The sequence below is a fragment of the Podarcis bocagei genome (assembly GCF_964188305.1).
Source record: "Podarcis bocagei genome assembly, chromosome: 4".
NCBI lineage: Eukaryota > Metazoa > Chordata > Lepidosauria > Squamata > Lacertidae > Podarcis > Podarcis bocagei.
Window position 1 is genome coordinate 103,026,496 of NC_138128.1, and position 23,783 is coordinate 103,050,278.

Genomic DNA, 23,783 nt, shown 5'->3' on the forward strand with positions numbered 1-23,783 from the left:
GTGCTGCTCTGGTTCGCCAGAAGCGGCTTAGTCATGCTGGGCACGTGACCCGGAAGCTATACACTGGCACCCTCCGCCAATAAAGCGAGATGAGTGCTGCAACCCCAGAGTCAGTCACGGCTGGGCCTAATGGTCAGGGCCCCCTTTACCTTTACCTTAATGGGACTTTTGGGGTTTGGGTTGGGTTTTTAGAAGACCACAAAGACCATCTATGGGCCAATAAATCATGGCATATGCCCCCTACACTCAGCAGATGGTATCACACTTCTAAAAGATAAAGAAGCTATTGCACTGCACTGGAAATAACATTATCAACATTTCCTTAACCGCAACTCCCCCATAGCTGCTGAGGTCCTCTCACAAATTCCGCAAAAACAAGTTAGAGATGAGCTCGCAATATCTCTAAATCTGGGAGAGTCTGTGTACAGCTATTAACCAAATGAAAAACAACAAAGCCAATGGACCTGATGGGATATCTGCCAAAATCTTCAAAGTGGGTGGAATTGAACTTACACAACAACTCCACAAGCTCATTGAAAAAATCTGGGAAAGTGAAGAAATCCCAGCAGACTTTAGGGATGCCAAAATTATCAATCTCTTTAAGAAAGGTGACAGAACTGATTGTGGAAACTATCAAGGCATCTCTCTATTAGCTGCGGCCGGCAAAATTCTTGCAAGGATCTTAGCAAACCGCCTCGTAACAATATCCGACGTGACCCTTCCTGAATCCCAAAATGGCTTTCTGCCTTCTAGGGGGACAGTGGACATGATTTTCACCGCTCAACAGCTTCAAGAAAAATGCAGAGAGCAAAATCAACCCCTGTATATGGTGTTTATTGACCTGACTAAGGCTTTTGACACTGTAAATCATAATGCCCTGTGGACTGTCCTTCTGAAAATTGGCTGTCCTTCTGAAAACTGGCTGAAGTGTGGAGTGTTTGAGGACTGGGACATTCGCAGGGAAACCAAAATACTGAGACTTCCGGGTTGGCGCGATCAGCTAATGGCGGATTCCCTCCGAGCTCCGGAGGGAATCGGCTCTGCTGGGGACGGGTCTTGCCGCGACGGCGACGCGGAGACCCTCAAAAACCGCAGGCGCGGATGCCTGCGGACCTGGTGACTCGGTGGGCACCTTAAGCGCCCCCCGACCCACGAAGAGCCTTTTTAAAGGCTTCGGAAAGGGTACGGAGAGCGGCGGGGTGCTGGGAGTAGACCGCTACCCCAGTGGAGCGAAGCCGTGTGCCATGGCTGGAGAGCGCTGACTTTTTTCTCTAAATTCGGACCTGAAAAGAAATAACCCGTGAGTAGAACGGAATTTGGACTTTAAAATATTTATCTTTGAATTCGGTACGACCGGGGGATGTGATAAAGGGAAGTCCGCACCCCCCCCCTCCTGCAGACGATCTAAAGCAATAACAGGAGAACTAAGTTGGAGAGCCTACCCTTTGTGGGGTGAGTTAAAAAGATATTAACTTCCACGATTTGACAAAAGAAGTTTTGAGCTGGAGTGTGAGAGTGGAACTTTAAAAGTTTTCTTTTTGTTGGGTGCAACCCCCCCTCCCGGTCCCGGGAGCGTCCTGTGTCTAAGTCTGTTGAAGAGCAATAAGGAGTTTGACAGCTGTCAAAACTGTCAAACGAGCAGTTTAAAGCTAAAAAACTTGTTACTTAAGATCTCTCTGGACTAAATGTGTTATAATTGAATCAAAGTTGTTGGAAACAAAGAAATAAACAACGAGGTAAAGGACTGTTGGAAAAAGATTACTAAGTAATCAGAATCCCTCTAGGGGGAATTCTGAGACACTACAATGGCTGCGGACGGAAAATTACTAGCTGAGATAGAAAGAATGTTCTTCCTTGTGGGAATTCTACAAGAGCAGAGTTTGGCTATGAATAAACAACTTACGACCTTGACCTCTGGAACAAGCAGCTCTGCTGAATGTACTGAGGACTTGAATGAGAAAAAATCTGCAGCTGAATTGGAAGAGATATCCCAAGAACTGAAGGAGACTAAACAAGGAATGGAGAAAGTACAGATGGAAAGTACCAACCAGAAGCCTACACTAGTGGATTATAAGCAAGAAGACCCTTGGATTACATGGATTACAAATCTGCAAAAGATGCGAAAGATGAAGGAGGAGGCCCCTGGAGCATTTGGAATACAAGAACTTAAAAGAAAGAAGAAATATGATTGGGGCCTCCATTCCGAATATGAAGGATTGGTGGAACTTTTGCAGCAGTTGTTTTCAAGTATCCTTGCGGGAAGAAAACCTGGTTTGATTGGGACAGAATTCCTTCGAGATTTGAAGACCAACACAAAGGGCTACCAACAAAACCGGCAGAGAGGGACTGAAAGAGACTTGAAGGCCTCGGATGTGAGGAATCCAGGCTAAGAACTGAAATTGTGGACATGTATTTGGGAAGGGACGGAAACCGGGGATGGGAGGGAGGGGAAAACAGAACTACAAAAACATTTAGGACTGTTGGGTTCAATTAGTATAAGTTATATTTAATATAAAATGGGAAATCGATGGAAGGGAATTTGGGTCCAACCTAGGAAAGAACTTAATTTTTCATAAAAGATGTAATATGAATATGGTAAGGAGGAGAAATAATAACTTGCTGACATAATTATGGGAATTGGGATGCATGAAGGGGAGGTGGGGGGAAGTCGAGGAACAAGGTTAAGGAAGCAAGATTTTTGAAATTATACATGTTTTTGTCTTTGTCTTTTTCGTGTGTGTTATGTCTCTATAAAATGTGAAAAACCAATAAAAAAATTTATACAAAGCTGTTGTACTGCCAACCTTACTATATGCTTGTGAAACATGGCCCACTTATAAACGCCACCTCCAACTCCTCGAAAGATTCCATCAACGGTGTCTCCGGAAAATTTTACACATCACTTGGGAAGACAGGCAAACTAATATCAGTGTACTGGAAGAAGCAAAGATCACCAGTGTTGAAGCAATGATTCTTCAACATCAGCTTCGTTGGACTGGTCATGTTGTGCAGATGCCTGATGATCGTCTTCCAAAGCAACTACTCTATTCCAAACTTAAAAATAGAAAGCGTAATGGTGGCGGTCAACAAAAGTGGTTTAAAGACTGTCTCAAGGCAAATCTAAAAAAATGTAGTATAAAACACTGACAACTGGGAGACACTGGCCTGTGAGCACTCCAGTTGGAGAACAGCCTTTACCAAAGGGTGTCATGGGCTTTGAAGACACTCGAACTCAGGACACAAGGGAGAAACGTGCTAAGAGGAAGGCACGCCTGGCAAATCCACACCGTGATCAACTCCCACCCAGAAACCAATGTCCCCACTGCGGAAGGACGTGTGGATCCAGAATTGGCCTCCACAATCACTTACGGACACACTGTTAAAACCGTGTTTATGGAAGACAATCTTACTCGGCTACGAGTGATCGCCAAAGAAGAAGATGCCAGGAAAGAAAGTGCTACTTTCTAATGTTATTGTAAAGCAACAAGGGATGCTTAAGGCTAGTAATGAAGTAATAACCATGTGTTGCAAAGATATTTGTTTATTTTTCAGAAGAGTTTTATAACCCACAAGTGACTTAGCTACAGGCCTTCTTATAAACAGTTTGGCAACAGCATTTTTGCTTTACATTGTATGGCGGGGGGGGGGGCTGTGTGTTTTGCAGTGGGAAACAACTATTGGCATAACTAGGTAAAGGGCATGCGTCAGGAGGTTTGGGGGCAGTTCACAGGGAGACCTGCCCTGGATGAAAGGCAGACTGGATCCTTTTATTTGTATGACAGAGTTGTGGGGTCAGTGGAGGTTGATCCATCTGGGCAAATGGGGCTCTACTCCAGCCTTCTCAGTCTGCCCTCAGCCAGCCCTCAGCTGCCTGCCTTTTTACAATCCATTCATAGAGGGGGCACTACTCCATTCACTCCTCCTTGATCTCGGTGTTGCCCTTGTAGAGCACGGCAGGGAGGAAGAAGGGGAGAACATTTGCTCTGCCTATCATGGGTTCCACCACCACTCATTGTTAGCCCCCCTCTTTCCATCCATCCGACCAGTCAAAATGGGCACTAGCAACCACTGTGGGATCCATCCTGTACAGGTTTCAGTCACCTTTTTGGTGGTACATAAGAACATAAGAAGAGCCCGCTGGATCAGGCCAATGACCCATCTAGTCCAGCATCCTGTTCTCATAGTGGCCAGCCAGATGCCAGAGCATCTGGATAGTAACAAAAACCCTCTCCTACTGTTGAAAGGGCTGTCTTGGTTGCTTCTAAGGGTCCTGGAGGTGCAGGTGCCAGTACAGGATGCAGCCCTGTTATTCTGCCCACTTACATGCCTCTGCTTCCTGCATCCCTTTTGCAAGAATTGTCAGAGGCTGATATCCAAAGCATTTATGTGCTGAGGCAGGTGTGTGAAAGGAGGAAAATCTCCTTTATCTCACTATATGTATATGAGGGTGAATATTTGAAGCAAACTCTTTACACACTGTAACTCTTATTTTTTTATAGTCAATTGTAAAAGCAGCCATTTTAGAAGAGCAAGAAAAAAGTGAAAAAGCTATAGAAAAAGCTGTGAAGCAAACAAGAGAAGAGCTGATGGAATATATCAAGGAACAGAAAAGGGTAAGCAGCAGTCTTACATGACACTTGACGTTGATGCTAGAGAGAAATTATTAGCTCTGTGTAATCTTTTGAGAAGATGTACAGTAAATGTTCTGGGAGCTTTGCTGAATGGCATGAATCATAGAGTGTACTGTGCATCCCTGCCACATGCTATTGATTAGGAATCACCATATTTTTCGCTCTATAAGACGCACCCGACCATAAGACGCACCTAGTTTTAGAGGAGGAGAACAAGAAAAAAAAAATCTCTCCCTCTCTGTGCAGCGCCCCTTCAGAGACCCTTCCATTTCTCCTCCTGCTTCACTGAAGGGGTGCTGCGCAGAGAGGGAAAGCTGTGCAGCGCCTCTCCAGTGTGGTGTAGTGGTTAAGAGCGGTAGTCTCGTAATCTGGTGAACCGGGTTCGCGTCTCCGCTCCTCCACATGCAGCTGCTGGGTGACCTTGGGCCAGTCACACTTCTCTGAAGTCTCTCAGCCCCACTCACCTCACAGAGTGTTTGTTGTGGGGGAGGAAGGGAGAGGAGAATGTGAGCCGCTTTGAGACTCCTTAAAGGGAGTGAAAGGCGGGATATCAAATCCAAACTCCTCTTCTTCTTCTTCCAGTGAAGCGAAGCCACCGACCCCTTTTGCTCTCCTGGCTTCAGTGAAAGCAATTCAAAGCCTCCGGAGCGCTTCGTGTTGCTTTCACTGACGCCATGGAGCCTGCATTCACCCCATAAGATGCACACACATTTCCCCTTACTATTTAGGAGGGGGGAAGTGCGTCTTATAGAGCGAAAAATACGGTAAACAAAAAAAGACTTCCTGTGCAAATGTGAAATGTCATACTGATGTAATTACCAAGTTTAAGCAAAGACCACTAGTTCCAACACAAACAAAACTAGGATACTATCAGTTGCCTACTTATGTCATGGATTCTTTTCTTCTTAACACACTGACAAATGGAAGTTTATTCATTCCCAACCTTTTCCATAGTCATATGTTTAGAAAGTTCATGTACCAACAAAAAATATTTATAAATGTGTGACTAGATTCCATAAACTAGTGGTCACAAACAAGAAGCTATGTTCTTGAAATATTGTGGAGTGTGCAAGAATGTTTAAAAACATTGGTATTTTTTCTGTTGTCTAGGGAGTGAGCAATTTTATGTGGGTTCTTTGTTAATATAGAATTTGGCAGTTTACCTTGACAATAGGGGGATGGTATGGTTATAATAGCAACTGTCAACCTGGTCAATTACAGATAAGGGGAGCATGTGGGTTCTAAGCACTGGGGATCTGAGTTCTTCATAAGAAACAAAGGGAGCCTCCACCATTAAAGTTTAAATTATGGATATATTAATGCAAGCTTAATGGTTGTACACGTTCTCTAAAATAAATTCATTTTCTGGTCAACCTGCCGTCTCTATCATCAGTTGCTTTGATTGTAAGCAGCTGGGATGACTGTAAATGCATGAGGCACAACACAACATGAAGCTCTGCTTCCCACTGAAATCAATGGATTGTGCCCCATGTTTGTAGAATCATTGTAATAATATTGAATTATTAAAGGTAATTAATTATGTTCCAACAGCAAGTTAATGGCATATCACAGAATACAGTGGTACCTAGGGTTTCAAACACCTCGGGTTACAAACACTTCAAGTTACAGAAGCTTCAGGTTACAGACTCCGCTAACCCAGAAGTAGCACCTCGGGTAAAGAACTTTACCTCAGGATGAGAACAGAAATTGTGTGGCTGCGGCAGCGGAAAGCCCCATTAGCTAAAGTGATACCTCAGGTTAAGAACGGTTTCAGGTTAAGAACGGACCTCCGGAACGAATTAAGTTCGTAACCAGAGGTACCACTGTAATGCATACAATATTTTTTTCTGTGGGTTGTTTGCCTGCCCTATTCCAGACATACAAATAACAACTCTACTATCCAGATTTTGAAAAGGACATTAATAAAATTCATACTGAAACACCAATATAAAATTAAAATTACTTCATGCTTGCTTAGCACAGAATCAAATAAAAATGCTTTATAGTTCTTCTGGAAAATGTTCAGGCTTTGATTTTGCCAATACTCTAGTGTTAAGGGAATTCTGTGTTGTTAGGCAGCCACCAATGATGTTTTTCATCCTGTAGTGGCAATATAGGGAATGAGAATCTATTTACCTACATGAAATATTTTCATTTTAAACCTATGGTCCTTACCTGCCATGCATTGTAAAAAGTTACAACAGCTAGGTGTTTCTGTGCATTTGTAAGTGTATTTGCTTTGCAGCTGTCCTAGCTGAATATGATTAGTCTTTTTCCAAGTCAGACCATCGGTCAAGCCAGCCCATTGTTTCCCTGCTTCAGACTTCCAATCCTACCTTGCAGAGTTGCACTTGCAATTCTGTGGTGCAGTGTGAATCATTATGAACTAATATCAAACACTTAGAGAAAGCATTGTAGAGCATAGTTTTAAATGAAAGTGTCAGCATTTTGCTGGTCCTTGGGGAAGATTCAGCTCCAGCATCAGAAAGGAATTACGCTTCCTTGCATAATTTTGTTTTGTTTTGTTTAGTGGAAGGGTATTATGTTGGTTAGCAGTAACAATTAATCCCTAAATTATTGAATTTATAGAGTAACTTAATAAAAGACATTGGCTTGGATCCTAAGATAACTTAAGTTCAAGGAAGGGAAGCTCCCCCCTCCCCCCCTTGCAGCCATCTGCAACCCCGAAGAGTTTCTCCAGATGGTTGTTGGGCGGGGGGCAGGCTCCTGAGCAATGTGGCATGTGATGCAGGAGGCTGCTGAGGAAGCGGGGGGGGGGGGAGAAACTTCCTCAAGTTAGCATCTCAGGATCCAACCTGCTATTTTGTTCACAACAAATTTAAAGCAAAAAGATGATTTTAGTAATAATGTGTTTGCATTGTCATATTAAAGGAACAAGGTACATGTTTTGTGGGCACATGGCAAGCGGCTAAAAATATTCTAACGTATCCAGGCATGAGAAATTTTGGGAATGCCTACATTGGTTTACAATGAGGATATTCTTTTCAACAGCTGGAATGAGCTGTAGAGCTCCATTTCATACAGAACACATGCCTGCAAATTCTGATGATTTTGCTCATTGATGTGAAGGCATGGGGCATGGGCTCAGATGAACAGATGGCCGCATGTGAAGCATGATTCCTGTCTCCTGCCCCTTCTTAGGTGATGGTGCCCCGATAGTCAATGTGCTTCCACTGGTGACAGGTCTCTTTCCTATAAGCAACCCTTAGTGTCCCTTCTCCTTGGCCACATCTACTCTTTATGGAGAGGGTAGGGGACTGTCAGGCAGCAGTGCTGTACCCTGCTTTCTACAATACCATTTACCTGTTGATTCTGTTCTTGTAAGTTGTCAAGAAATTGACTCGGTAAAATTTCAAAACATTGGCAAATCTCAAGGAATAGTCCCTTCTCTCTCGAGCAATTGGCTCTTTAATGCCTTCCATTTAAAAATAGTTTTCAATTTTTTGTTTTCATTAAAACCCATTTTGTTCTTCGCTTCTAGTTCCCATAGCATAGCTTAAACTATTTTATGTCAGCATAGATTTTCTTGTTGACTAAGAATAAATCAGTTTGTCTGTTCTCCACACATTACGGCTTACCGTATTTTTCGTCCCATAGGACGCTCCGTCCCATAGGACGCACCTAGTTTTTTTTCCTTTATTTTCCCCCCAAAAGCAGGTCGGGGAAACCGAACCAGGTCGAGGAACAGCGGGATGACGGCGCTGCGCTTCCCTGCTGTCCCCCGAGCTTGTGGGGCTGGCCCATGTCTGCCCGGCGCGGGGGCGCTCTGCATCAGGGCGCCCCGCCGGGCGGCAGGCTGCTATCTGCAGCGTGGGGAGCTTTGCGGGGAACTCCTGCAAGGCTCCCCACGCTGCGGATGTCTGCCGGGCGCGGGGGGCGCTCTGCTTCAGGGCGCCCCTCGCGCTGGGCGGCAGGCTGCTATCCGCAGCGTGGGGAGCTTTGCGGGGAACTCCTGCAAGGCTCCCCACGCTGCGGATGTCTGCCGGGCGCGGGGGGGCGCTCTGCTTCAGGGCGCCCCTCGCGCTGGGCAGCAGGCTGCTATCCGCAGCGTGGGGAGCTTTGTGGGGAACTCCTGCAAGGCTCCCCACGCTGCGGATGTCTGCCGGGCGCGGGGGGCGCTCTGCTTCAGGGCGCCCCTCGCGCTGGGCGGCAGGCTGCTATCCGCAGCGTGGGGAGCTTTGCGGGGAACTCCTGCAAGGCTCCCCACGCTGCGGATGTCTGCCAGCCGCCCAGCGCGAGGGGCGCCCTGAAGCAGAGCGCCCCCCGCGCCCGGCAGACATATTGCAGCCTGGTTTCACCCACTTATTTGTCATTCTGACTAGTGGATGAATAACCAAAATATTGAAATTGGGTATTTCCTGTCATAAGTGAAGTCCTGGACTAAACATTATCCTTGAAGTATTTCTCATAATTTTAATAAATGTGTGTGTAGTCATGCACTTTCTTATCTTCTTTATAGTCAAAGTGGGAGTAAACCAGCACACCAGAAGTTAAAGCAGAGCAATTACCAGTATCACCTGCTGAGCAGGCCATTTAAGCAGGCTCTTTAAAATGATGAAATGTTCAGAGTGATGGTTGTTTTTATGATTTCAAAGTTCAAGACCCACCACAGCTAGTCAAGGTTAAGTTTTCCCTATTGACTGTGACACCCAGCTTTCTCTAATAAAATACTTTCTGTTTCCTGACAACTAAATGCATTGGATAAACACTGAACGTGCTCTGATAATACATGAGCAACTAATACATTTCTAGCAACTTCAGAGCGCTTAGTTTGGCTCTCATATTGAAACAAAATCCACACTTTCTAAATAATTCCCATATTATTATTACTTGTTTATATGCACACCCTTGTCACTTAGCTATTCCTCTGCAATTTTAAGGCCAAAGCTTGGCTGAAAGATATATCAATTGTAATCAAAGTTACTGTGTTCATTTCTATTGCATTGTGAATTCCACTCATAGCCTCTACAGGAGAGTAAGACCAAACACACCAGATGACCAAACATATAAGATATCACACTGCCTGATTAATATTAAGGAAATAACATTGCTACTTTGCTGGTTCGCTATCTCAATATTCATCAATATAAATCAAATTCATCAGTCATGTCTTTGTTCTTAAACTAAGTTACAAGCTAATTACAACAAACTAGGTTGTTTTTTTTAAGGCTAATAATTTGATATTACCATACTTGCCTTTTCTGTTGTAGCAGTATTTTACAAGATAGAAAACAAATGTGATTTCCTTAATAATTTGGTGTTCATCAGTAGTTTGGGGTTACGCCCATTATTTTGGCTTTTAGCGCAGAACTGATACAAACCTTGTTAGGTAAAGGTAAAGGACTCCTTGACTGTTAAGTCCAGTCAAAGGTGACTATGGGGTTGCAGCGCTCATCTCGTTTTCAGGTCGAGGGTGCCGGCGTTTGTTGGCAGACAGCTTTTCTGGTTCATGTGGCCAGTATGACTAAACCGCTTCTGGCGCAACGGAGCACCGTGACAGAAACCAGAGCGCACGGAAACACCATTTACCTTCCCGCCACAGCAGTACCTATTTATCTACTTGCACTGGCCTGTTTTCGAACTGGTAAGTTGGCAGAAACTGGGACAGAGCAATGGGAGCTCATCCCGTTATGCAGATTCGAACCACCAACCTTCTGATTGGCAAGCCCAAGAGGCTCAGTGGTTTAGACCACAGCACCACCCTTGAACAAAGGATTCTAATTTGTGTCCTCTATTGGCCCATCAAAATTTCTGGATTGTTCCTCAGTCATTTGAGTGTATATTTCGGCTAGAGGACCACTTATTCTAGCTCTCAAAATCATCATTTTATCTCCCTCTCTCACTTGAAAATCGTGACAGGCTCTCTCGAAGGATACTAGAAATGCTTCTGGGCTATCCTTATCTCTAAACTCAGGAAAGCGTTTTAAATCTATCTTCAGTTGATTCTGCCCATCAGTGTTATTACTATTATTACGATTTTCTAAAACTGTTAATTCCAACCGTCTCCTCTCTAACTGAAACCGCTGCTGTTCCCTTTCCTGCTCAGCCCTCAGTTTTTCTTTTTCCAATTCTTGCTCAAGCCTAAATTGTTCAGTTTCTTGCTCAGCCCTCAATTTTTCTTTTTCCAATTCTTGCTCAAGCCTCAATTTTTCTTGTTCAGTTCTATTTTTCTCAAGTTCTAATTTCAAGTTATATTCTTGTACTAATTTCCAAACTGACCCGAGCCCTTTCTTACTTTTGCCAATAAAACAGTTGTGAGAACTAGGCTGCATTTCCACACTGATCATGAAATCATACTTATTGCAAAACCTGTATTATGTTGAAGGTCAGTAATAAAAAGCAGAGAGATTCTCATCTTCACCCACTCTGTGTACATTGTTGTTGAGGAAAGTCTTCGTTGTTTTTTTTCTTTATCTTTTTCTTCTACAAACATGAAAAAAGAAGTTTCTAAGCAAGTACAGTTTAGACAATGGGAAAAATAATCCTGTGTGCATGTATTTGAGTTTAAAATTTGAGTGTTGCTATCTCTTTTCCCCTTTTCTGTGATTTAATATTACTGAACAACAAAAAAGGATCTTTGCTCTTCTTGTTCCTTAGTATTTGCATTGGCACTGGATGTGAGGCCTCAGCTACAGGTTAACATGCCAGCAACTGACTGCGGTGGGCAAAGTTGAAGATTTAATTTCAGAAAGTGCGTTTGTGTTTTCCCAGAGGCCACGTTAATGATCGTCCTCCAAGTCCTGTATTTTACCACCAACACATGTTAACAGACTTGGTACTTGGTACTTTTTAAGAGAGTGGTGACACATGGAGTGTTTTTAAATAATTTCTTCACTCATTTGTTTGTTTGAACTTTCTGCATTGTTCTATTTATTTCCCACCCTCCAAAATACTTTAAAACCAAAAGCAATAAAGAATAATTTCACATTGGACTGATGTCACATCCAAATTTGGGGATAGAAATTCTGTAATCTATCTGCAATTGGAGAGATGTGTAATCGAACCCTAGAGCTCAAAGCATTGTAAACATCAGACACCACAGAACACAGATTGGCCCAGCTGATCCATACAAAGGAGGTCCTACAAGTGGGACTGGGTCGCTTTCCTCGTCCTCAGCATGACCTTGTGGCCACCATGCTGGTGCCAAGAGCGACAGTGCAATCAAGGTCACAGAGAGTTCCTGAGCTCAGTTTCCTGCTCATTCAGCTAGGCCTGTTTTGTGGCTTTCATAGGATTAAAGCAACATTTACATGAAGCATTTTCATGCTGCCGCTTACCCTAGCTCAAAAAGCAGTGTAAACCCAGAAGATTAAATAAGGGATTTGTGAGAGGTTGTAATGTAAGATGAGTCTGTGCACCTGGCTGTCCTTGAAGAAGGCCAAATGAATCTAAAGAGAAGAAAGATTTGGATTTTTCATACACAGAAAAGTTGAATAGGCATTTGGAAATGTCACCTCTGTGGATTGTAATATTAGTGACATTGTCCTTATTGCATGCACATGTAGTGCAGCTTGCTTATTTTTGTTCTGTCATTTATTCAAGACTTAAATAATTCGGTTCAGTAATTCATGCAATAGGGTGTTGGTGTACATTTTAATTTCTACAAAATTTGGGACAAATACATTAAACCGTAGCTGGGCTTTCAGTATTTTATGTGAACACTGCTATTAACGAAGTGCTTCACACACAGGCACACACGCATGCCATAGATACACCATGCGGTTTCCCCCAGCTCATTGCTCTCAAGCAGCACACTTCTTCCCACTCAGTAAGGAGGCAGGATAAAGGCCCTTCCTCCCCTTTTTTACATACCAAATATCTATTTGAAGCGGTAATATTAAGGAAGTTAAATCTCTAGTCTTCTTCTAGTCCACCATCCTTATTGAGTGGAAAGAGGTTTTGCTGGTCCCATGCTGTGGAATACTCTTCCAGCAGAGATTTGGCAGGTTTCCTTGCTTTTGACTTTTAGATGGCTCTTGAAGATTTTTTTTTTTTTAATGCCAACAGGCCCAAGTGGTTGTTCAGAATTTCCTTCAGTAGCTACTCATTTCAATTATTGTTTTGTACTCCTTTTAATGGGTTTTATATTGTGGTATATAAATACTAGTATGAATAAATAAATGCATTCACGGGATGCCTTGTTCTTTCACTGAAATTATGGGACTACATGTCATTTCATATGTTACCCTCATGATGAGAGATCAGATACAATAGTCTCCCTTTCCCCCTTAACAGCAGCATCACCCCATACTCTATCAAAACTGCTTTTGAAGCTCCATCCATATTTAAAAATCCATTTGCCTCCCTCTTTTAATGTGTTTTCATTTAAATAAAATAAGGGGGGGATACAATAATGTGGCAAAAAATAGAATACAAATGACTATTATTACTATTATTACTATTACTATTATTATTATTATTATTAATTGCTTATAACCCGCCCATCTGGCTGGGTTTCCCCAGCCACTCTGGGCAGCTTCCAACAGGAGATTAGAAATACATTACAACATCAGTCATTTTTTAAAAAAACAAAACAAAACACAACTTCCCTAAACAGGGCTGCCTTCAGATGTCTTCTAAATGTCAGATAATTATTTATTCTCTTGACATCTGATGGGAGGGTGTTCTACAGGGCAGGAGCCACTACCGAGAAGGCCCTCTGCTTGGTCCCCTGTAACTTTACTTCTCATAGTGAGGGAACTGCCAGAAGTGATGAAAGCCATGTTAAAAAGAAGTGGCAGATAAGAGTTGGATAAAAAACATCACTACTGCCCCACCACTGTTGCACATTCCTGTTTTGAGTGGGACATCTGATTATCAGAAGCTGTCCCAGCTTCTGATCCCAGTCCTGGATATCCCATTTTGGCTGCCTCCGCTGCAACCGCTGACATGCTTCTGGAAGCTGCCGTCACACTTCCAGAAGCGCTGAAAGCGCAGCACCTGCTTCCAGAGGTATGTTGGTGGCAGAAATGGGATGGGCGGGCAGTGGTGGCAGCATGATTGGGAAGGCAGCAGAGGGTGGGCAGTGGCAGTGGCAGAATGGTGGCGACCCAATGGTGTGTGTGTGTGTGTGTGTGTCCCTATTTGCCCTCCCAAGATGTTGGAGCATATGCAGCCTTAGACAAGTACAGGGATCCTCAATGTATGGGGGTCTACTGCCCTATCTGAGCAGAGTTGGTGGAGACATTTCATAGAATTGTGGAGTTGGAAGAGGATCTTGAGGGGCATCCAGTCCAAACCCTTGCAATGCTGGAATCTCAACTAAAGCACCCATGATAGATGGATGAAGCTGCTTCTCTTCCTTTTGCTCACACTGTCTTCCAGCTATGTAACTGGCCAGGACAGACATTTCTGAACTTGCTCCAAGTTCAGATAACATGTTGGAAACTATCTTGTGTATTTTGCACCCAATAGTAATCTGCTTGTGTTCTCCTTGCTGCTTCATGGGACAATGCATGAATCAGACGTTTGGGTTTAGTAAGCAAATATTTTAAACTTACTTAAGCGTATGTGATCTGTTCATTGCTGGAGTGGTAAAGTGGTGGGGGACAAGAGCTTTAAATCAGTCCAAACAGGATATGCAAAAAGGCACAACAACCTATATTCCATGCTATGCTGGTGGTTAACTCTGAGAGTATTTTTAACTGCTAGAGACTCTCTCCTCCTGGCATGTGTGCAAAGCCCCATGTTCTGAATCTAGGCACCCAGCTGACTCTGTTCAATTACCCACAAGTGGGTCAGATCTATTTTTCACCTTCGATAGTTATGAGGGTAAGTAGGAAAGAAGATTATTGAATGCCACCTTAGAGGAAAAATGGAATGGATATACATGTAATACTGATGTAGAATATTAAGAATAAATAGTCCATATCCAGCTTGCCTATCTCTGAGGGGTTTGGATACAACCAGAATATTGAGACTTACAAAAAATGGACTTTGACTGTAGGTCCTTCGAAAATCCAGTATGTGGTTGCTTGATGGGACAGGCTAGCCTGCGCAAAGTGTTGACTGAGTTCTCTGCACCATCCTACTTTTTCGCAGTAGCATTTTCAGTTTGCCAAAGTGTTTTCTAGTCTTTCTCTCTTCTCAACAACCCTAAAAAGTATATCAAATAAAAGAATAATAGCATCTTAAAATACTTATCCATCCTCACATACAACCCATTCTCTGTTTCTCAGTCCCCCTTAGTAAAGGTAAAGGGACCCCTGACCGCTAAGTCCAGTCGCAGACGATTCTGGGGTTGCGGCGCTCATCTCGGTTTGCAGGCTGAGGGTGCCAGCTTTTGTCCGCTTCTGCAGACAGTTTTTCCGGGTCATGTGGCCAGCATGACTAAGCCGCTTCTGGCGAAGCCAGAGGAGCGCACGGAAACGCCGTTTACCTTCCTGTTGGAACAGTACCTATTTATCTACTTGCCCTGTGTGCTTTCGGTAGTAGTAGTAGTGTTTGAATTTATACCTGGGGATCTCAGGGCGGTTCACAAAATAAAATCAAGATATAAAACCACAAAATACATAATAAAAATAAACCCAATAACCGCCCCCTACACACAAAAAGACATTTTAAAAGGGCATAGGATGTAAATCGGATTAACCAAAGGCTTGGTTAAAAAGGAACAATTTTGCCTGGCACCTAAAGGTGTACAATGAAGGTGCTGGGCAAACTTCCCTAAGGAGAGCATTCCACAGATGGGGAGCCACTGCAGAGAAGGCCCGTTCTCATGTTGCCACCATCCGGACCCCTCAAGGAGAGGGCACACAAAGGAGGGCCTCTGAAGATGATCTCAGGGTCTGGGTAGGTTCATATGGAAAGAGGCAGTCCTTGAAGTATTGCAGTCCTGAGGCTTTATAGGTCAAAACCAGCATTTTGAATTGAGCCTGGAAACTACTTAGTAGCCAGTGCAATCAGACCAGGATTGGTGTAATATGCTCAAACCGTCTTGCTCCGGTGAGCAACCTGGCCGCTGAATTCTGCACTAGCTGAAGTTTCCGAACCGTCTTCAGAGGCAGCCCTACGTAGAACGCATTGCAGTAATCTAACCCTGAGTTTACCAGAGCATAGACAACAGTAGCTAGGCTATCCCTGTCCAGATAGGGGCGTAACTGGGCCACCAGCTGAAGCTGATGGAAGGCACTCGGGGCCACTGAGACCACCTGAGCCTCGAACGACAGCAAAGGACCCAGGAGGACCCCCAGGCTACGAACCTGCTCCTTCAGGGGAAGTGTAACCCCATCAAGAGCAGGTGATCTTCCACCCATCTAGTCTAGGGTGCCTCAGTCTTATCTGGATTGAGCTTTAGTCTGTTGGCTCTCATCCAGTCCATTCCCGAGGCAGGACACTGGTCCAGCACTTCCACTGCCTCACCTGCAGATGTAAAGGAGAAATAGAGCTGGGTGTCATCAGCATACTGCTAACAACATACTCCGAACCTCCGGCTAACCCCACCCAGTGGTTTCATGTAAACAAGATGGGTGATAGGATTGAGCCCTGCGGTTTCCACAGGGCTGAATAGCATTCCCCAAGTAATAGAACCACCACAAAGCGGTGCCACCCACCCCTAGTACGGAGAGTCACTCCAGAAGGATACCATGGTCGATGGTATCAAAGGCCGCTGAGAAGTCAAGAACAATTAACAGGGACATGTTTCCCTTGTGTGTCTCTCGACAGAGCTGTTTCTCTGCCAAAACCAGGCCTAAACCCCGATTGAAAAGGATCCGCAAAATCAGTTTCTTCCAAAAGCACCTGGATCTGGTCTGCGACCACTCGCTCCAGAACCTTGCCCAGGAAAGGGAGATTAGCAACTGGCCAGTAGTTAGGTTTTCTGAATCCAGGAAAGGTTTCTTAAGGAGTGGTTTTACCACTGCCTCCCCCTCTCATAACTACTTCCCTGGCCCAGCCAGCTGTTCCCTCCTTGCTGGTTTTATCAGCCAAGAGGGGCAAGTGGTCACCCTGACTGATCCGAGCACCTTGTCCACATCCACGAGCCTTGCCAGCTGAAACTCATCCAACACAACTGGACTAGACTGTGCTCTGGACACCCCATGAGATTCATCTGCTATAACAGCAGAGTCAAGGTCTTGGTGGATGCAAGCAATTTTATCCTCAAAATGCTTTGCAAACAAGTCACAGCAAGCTACCAGCAAGCTACCATTGGTTCTATCACCTCCTTTGGGCCAGCTTGTAAAAGACCCCGTACAACCCAGAAAAGTTCTGCCAGACAACATAATGAGGATGCCACGGAGGCAGCAAAGTACAGTGGTACCTTGGTTCTCAAACTTAAGCCATTCCGGAAGTCCGTTCCAAAAACAAAGCGTTCCAAAACCAAAGCATACTTTCCCATAGAAGGAAATGCAAAATGGATTAATCCGTTCCAGACTTTTAAAAACAACCCCTAAAATAGCAATTTAACATGAATTTTACTATCTAACAAGACCATTAATCCATAAAATGAAAGCAATAATCAATGTACAGTACTGTAAAATAAATAAGACAGTATTGTAGGTGATAAAAATTAATTTTTTTTTTCTTACCTGCACTGATGATAGTCATTGTTTGGATTTTATCCATTTCTGCAGTCACACAATCAATCAATCAATCAATCAGTAGCTGAACTGGGTTCCACACAGTCACAAAAACAAATTAACCAAAAAAGCCTCAGAAATAAAGATGCAAAATAAATACAGTGGTACCTTGCAAGACGAATGCCTCGCAAGACGAAAAACGCGCAATACGAAAGAGTTTTCCGTTTTTTGAGTCGTTCCGCAAGACGAATTTCCCTATGGGCTTGCTTCGCAAGACGAAACGTCTTGCGAGTTCTTGCGAGTTTGCTTCCTTTTTCTTAAAGCCGCTAAGCCGTTAATAGCCGCTAAGCCGTTAATAGCCGCTAAGCCGCTAATAGCCGCTAAGCCGCTAATAGCCGTGCTTCGCAAGACGAAAAAACCGAAAGACGAAGAGACTCGTGGCACGGATTAATTTCGTCTTGCGAGGCACCACTGTAGCAAAAATAAAAGTGCCAAACATAATCCATTCCAGAAGTCCATTTGACTTTTGAAATGTTCAAAAACCAAGGCGCAGCTTCTGATTGGTGCAGGCGCCCCAGAAACAATAGCCGACAGCCACATTTGGCTTCCAAAAAATGTTCGAAAACACTTCCAGGTTTTTGGCGTTTGAGAACCAAGGCTGTTTGAGTACCAAGGTGTTTGAGAACCAAGGTACCACTGTATGCCTTCTTTGCTGCCTTCACTGCCACTAGGTAGGTTTGATAATGAGCTCTTGCCATTGTTCGGTTGAAGTCATTTGAATCTTTCCTCCACTTGTGTTCAAGCTTGTTTCCTCACCCTTATTTCCAGAGTATACCTGGGGGCCAATTGGGCTCCATGAAGTGGGAGAGGGCACTCAGGGGCAATCATGTCAATAGCCCAAGCCATTTGGGTGTTCCAGAGGTCAGCCAGGGCTTCGACAGGAGCACCAGTCATATCAGCTGGAAAAACCCCAGAGCCATTTAGAATCCCATCAGCCTCCGAGGGCAGACCTTCCTAATAACCTCTGAGGACAGGAAAAGGTGCTGACATCCTAAATCTCAACAGGAAGTGATCTGACCACGACCAGGGACTGGTCTTCCTGTCGGAAATCAAGCCTTTATCAGGAGAAACTGGCAACTCTCCCAGGCCCCCCGCTTGGTCTCCTGTTGACCTCCCTGTCTGCTTTCCCGGCAAGATCCAGGCAGAGGTCGCGATAGGCGATCCTTCTCAGCGTGAGAAGAACCCCCCCCCCCCCCCGGGCAGGAGAAAGAGATAGACAGAAACGTATTTACATGCCTTTATTTCTGTCTTTGCAGTGTTACAGAAAACATGACTGCTCTCTTCAAACTCCAGCAGTCGAGAGAGAGCAAACACTTCCTGTCCAGCTCATATTACACTCTGAGTTAATTCCGGTGCCCTCTGCACTGTGAATTGACTGTCCCTCTGTTTCCCACGGAACAGTCCCAACATTCCCATTATGTTTTGTTTTCAAGCTAGCAGCTCGCGGCTGCATTGCTTCAATATCATAACACTTCCTGCCCAGTCGAGAAAACAAGATCCAGAGTGTGGCCTGCCATGTGCATTTGGCTATGATATGCTGGCCATGACTTTGTAACAACTAAAGCCAATATTCTTCCCCATATTTCATGCAGTATTGCATATGCAAAAAAGAGGCACTCCCAGGTATCAGTTGAGGGGTGGGAATTTCCTGTTCAGCCAGAAGAAGCAGTTGGCTTGTCCCATGATGATCTGGAGGGGGAGGGTGGGACAGGACAGCTGCTCCAGAGAAAACTACGAGAAAAGGAGGTGGCACCTGACATTTAAGGCAGGCCCTATATGCCTCTCCTGTTTTGCCTTTCCTGTGGAACTCCACCATCTCATCCTTCCTTCACAGAAGGAGGTGCATATGAACAGTTTTTCTGACCACCTTGCTTTTAGTAAAACATAATAAGAATTATAGGAACAGTGTGATAGTGTTCTTGTTCCATGAGCAACTTGATCCTTTTGTGCTTTGTTTGCTTGGTTCCCCACCACCACCCTCTATCCTTAAGCTAGTTCTGATTCCCCACCGCCCCAGATTTATAAATGGGAATATAAAGATAAATGGGGAAATTATTCTGTAATATTTGACTTTGAGGTTTTTTTAAAAAATAATAACAAATGAAGTTGTGCCTCTAACGAGCTCAGTAGCAACCATTTCCTTTTCTCATTAACCCTCTGGCGTCTCATGTATTTCCTCTGGAGCATCCGCTGCTGTCAGAGGCAGGATACTGTGCATATCCTTTAATATCTGCATGAGGAGAACAGGTACACTTCTGTTCATCAGCTGAGTGGTTAGGTTCATGTGGTGTTGAATGAGACAAGCCATTTCCAGCCTGAAAAGCTATGAAGGAGTCGGGTGGGGAGACAGCAGCAAACCTTTCCTCCACTGAGGCTCCAGAGATTTAATTTGAAACTTAGAAACCAACCCTTGAAATCTTGAAACAGCAGGCACCTATTCCCACCACTTTCATAATAGATGTAATAATGATGATGATGAAATCTATGCACACCATTCCTATATGCTACTACTATAAGCAAGTAAAGGAAAAAGGTAAAGGACCCTGAACAGTTAAGTCCAGTCAAAGGCCACTATAGGGTTGTGGCGCTCATCTGGCTTCAGGCCGAGGGAGCCGGCGTTTGTCTGCAGACAGCGTTCCGGATCTTGTGGCCAACAGGTTGGAGACCTTTCTGCACTGTGACTGAAAGTTTCCAGCAGTCTGTTGCCTATTTTGGTCCATCCGTGGAGCGGCTAATGGGTGAATGGTCTGCCTTCGAGCAGCAAGATGGGCCAAAGATCTTCCTGGCTTTGGAACTTTGTTTGGGGGGACCTCTGCAGGCATTGGCAACTTAGTAATGGTGAGCAAGTGTGCCTGAAAGACACCATGCCTATTATTGCCAACTTTTCTCTGCAGTTCATAGGCAGAGTCCTGAGGTTTCTTGAACTTTCATCTTCAGATTTATCACCAGTGGTGCGTTCCTGGAGGTCTCCCAGCAGCAGCGAGGTGGGCAGGGCTGCCTGCTGTTGCAGAAGCAGCAGCCTGCATGTGCCCGGAGCTGCAGGCAGGTGTTCTCATGATCCAGCTTGGCCACTTGCTGCTCAATCTTCTCCAGCAGCTCCTGCTGCATCTCAACGATTTTGTTGAGTTCCTTGAGGTACTCCGCTGCTTTGCTTGGGTTCTCTGCTGGGGTCTTCATGGTCCCAGCCAAACCACTGAGAAGGCTGGTGACGGCCTTACACTGCGCTTGACTGCAAGTGCTGAAAAGGGACAGTGCTAAGCCATTCCAAGCAACCAGTCTAGCTGCACCTTTCCCCCCTTTTCTTCTGCACGGTTGCAAGTCTGCTTCTTTGCTAGGGAGCACCGACACAGCTGCTCTTACTTCGAGCCACCATTGCCCAAGGGCCCTCCTTCAGCTCTCAGCCAGGCTTGCTGTGGCTGTGCCTAGACCCAGAGGGTCCAGCTGTTCTGCAGAGCCTCCAGACCTCTTAAGGTTTTGTGTGTTGATTCAGTACTTTGTTAAGTTTTGTTTGCTACATTTGGGGGGAAAATGAATGTTTCATTGGAGTACCAATCTAGCAGGCTGGTATTTTAATGGAATTTTTGGAGCTTCTCCAATGTTGTTACTCATCTTCTGCTTGCTACATATAACAAGCAACTTAATTTTTATAAAACAAAAGCAGAAAACAAAGACAATTCCCTGGGAATCCCTTAAATTTGATTTATATGCACTAAAGGGAACAAAAGTGTCATATTTATTCAGAGATCATATTAAAGGAATTCAGTAGCTAAAGAGAATGAAGAAGCACATGTATTCTAAAATTTCATTAAAAACAGACTTCCGGAGGCGGCGCGAAACAGCAATGGCGGTCCTCTTCGATCTCTGAAGAGGGGCTCCGCGGAAAAGGGTCGTGCGCTGCGGCACAGCGACGACCCATCAAGAAAAACCATGGACAGAGTGAGCCTGTGGCCGTGGGACTCGGCGGGCACCAGGAGCGACCCCGGAAGCGGGGAAGGAGCCTCGTAAGGGGCTCTGGAACGTGGAAGGGGAAGCGGTGCTGTGAGTTCATCGCTCTTTCTGCGGAAGCGAAGCCGCGCGGCTGCTGCTGATGAGCGCTGTCCTTTCTTCCTGGAACATCTGGCTACAGAATTTTATACTCGTGAGTAAGGATTTACAAGTGTCTATTTGAGTCAAAAAATTTTAAAATTCGGCTGAAAGCGGGAGGTGAAAACAGGAAGTCCGCCTTCCGACTTTGCTAAGATCAAAGCAAAAAACTTTCGCAAGCTGGGAGCGCTGTGAGAAGGGCTTTAAAAGGAAGCTGTCAGAATCGTGCAAGTTGGAACTTGTTTATTTGAAAGTGAAAAGGATCAGGAGGTCGGTGAGTGATTTGATTTGAACGGAAACCTTCCCTCTCCTTTACTAAGTGGATTACAAAATAACCAAATGCTGGGGCTGCCAGGACATTAGGAACTGTCAAATTGCAGAAACTGTAACTAAAAGTGGATGTGCTACTGTTGGGCGTGATTGGATACAAATAAGAAAGAAACTGTTACTTGCATCATTATTGAAACGTTGTTGTACTTTGGGAAAGCTCTTTATAAAGGGACATTGAAGGTACCTTTTTAAAAAATTTTGTACTTTGGGCTGCTGTTTAATGGTGGAAAAAGTTTATTTTTCCACTGAATTACAGGAAAGCTCCCTCTAGTGGATTCAGGACTAACAAATCTCTGGGAACTGCTTATTATTTGGGCTATCTTCTTGGTGGTTGTTTATTTTCTGGATTATTTTTCCCATGGGACTTACAATTTGACCTTGACGCATAGACAGCTGTGGAATGAGTGGCACAAGGAAAAGGGCAGCTAAAACAAAAGCAGAACAGCTACTGTTACAAACAACATTGCCTGTACAGCCTGTACAGTCACGTAGATCATCTGTTCCTGCTATTTCAACACTGAAAGAAGGACAAGGTGCTCAGCCAGCCCAAGAGCCAGTTTTAAAAGATATGGCTTCAGGAGGGATTGACCCAGTTTCTAAACAAATTTTGGATCAGCTGGCAGCTTTAAATACAAAGTTCGATCAAGTTACAACTACTATGAACAAGCTGACTGACCAAGTTTCCCAAAACACACAAGTAATTGGGAACCTCCAAACAACAACTTTAGAAAATCGGAAACTGGCTGAACAAGCAAATCAAAAAGCAGAAGAAGCCAATAAGAAGGCTGAGGAAGTAAGAAGGGAAGTAAGGCCACTCTGCAGGCAAATTAGTGAACAGCAGGCCTATCTGTCTATGGTGGAATTGAAAAATCGGGAAAATAATCTTAGACTACGATCAATACCAGAACTTGAACAAGACAATTTGATTGGCTTTTTGACATCAGAATTATCAAAGTTCTGGGCCATAGAAGAAGATAAGGACTTTAAAATTGTCACCGCTTTCAGACTGGGAAGAGTGGTGAGGAAGGACAGAGCTAGAGATTGCCTGATCATTTTGAGATCTAGGCAAGAAAGTGACAAAATACTAGGCCTACATTTTAAAAAAGCATTGGTGATTCAAGGTAAAAAAGCAGAAATCTACAGAGATATCCCGAAACAACTTTTGGATTTAAGAACTACATACAAGGACCTAGCAGGATTATTGAGAAACAACACAATTCCTTATAGGTGGGAATTCCCCCAAGGACTATCTTTTACTTTCAAAGGGAAAAAAGTTAAAATCAGAACAGCAGAAGACCAACTAAAATTTTTGAACGACTACGGAGAGGACCTTCGGAAGGGAGTAGCAGGAGCCGGGCCAGTATCTTTGCTTGAACCAACACCTGTTCTACCTCCGGGTCTGGACGAAAAGGAAGATTCACACCAAGAGGATCCTTAGATTGATCCAGGATGTCTCTGCAGCTTCTTAGTTGGAACATAAATGGCGGGAATTCCCGGAAAAAAGAAGGAGGATCTTTCACATATTGAAAAAAGAAAAATTGGACATTATTTGTTTGCAGGAAACCCATGTGACTAGGCTCCATAGGAAAGTATTAATTAACAAAAGACTAGGCCAAGAATTTATTTCATCAGACAAAGTTAAGAAAAGAGGCGTTGTGATTTATGCAAAGGAGAACCTGTCACCGAAATTTCTATTTAAAGATGAGCATGGAAGAATTTTGGCAATTGAGATACAAACACAAGGAGAAAAGTTTTTGATAGTAGGAATCTATGCACCAAATGAAGGGAAGTCAGAATTTTATAAGAAGCTGCATGAGATATTGCTGGATTATTTGGACTATTCTAACATCATTTTGATGGGAGATATGAATGGGGTGGTCTCTACGTACATGGATAAGTCGCAAAACCAAAATCTAACCAAAGATGGCAGGCTACCTAAAACCTTCTTTGAACTGACTGACAGTATGGATTTGATTGACATTTGGAGGACAAAGAACCCCCTAGGTAAAGAAGGAACATTCTTTTCTGAGGCTCATTTGTCATGGACAAGAATAGACCAAATTTGGACATCTAGAGGACTGGCACCTAAGACTATAAAAGTGGAAATCTGCCCAAAAACCTGCTCCGACCATAACGCTTT

The 23,783-nt window shown here is 44.1% G+C and overlaps 1 protein-coding gene across 1 annotated transcript in view; it reads left to right on the plus strand.

The window, feature by feature from the left end:
- Window positions 1–23,783, plus strand: part of CCDC91 (coiled-coil domain containing 91) — a 148,855-nt gene that overhangs the window by 119,996 nt on the left and 5,076 nt on the right. The window contains exon 13 of the mRNA XM_081191051.1: window positions 4,500–4,613. Within this exon, the coding sequence (XP_081047177.1) occupies window positions 4,500–4,613 (114 nt within the window). The remainder of the gene's footprint in view (window positions 1–4,499; window positions 4,614–23,783) is intronic.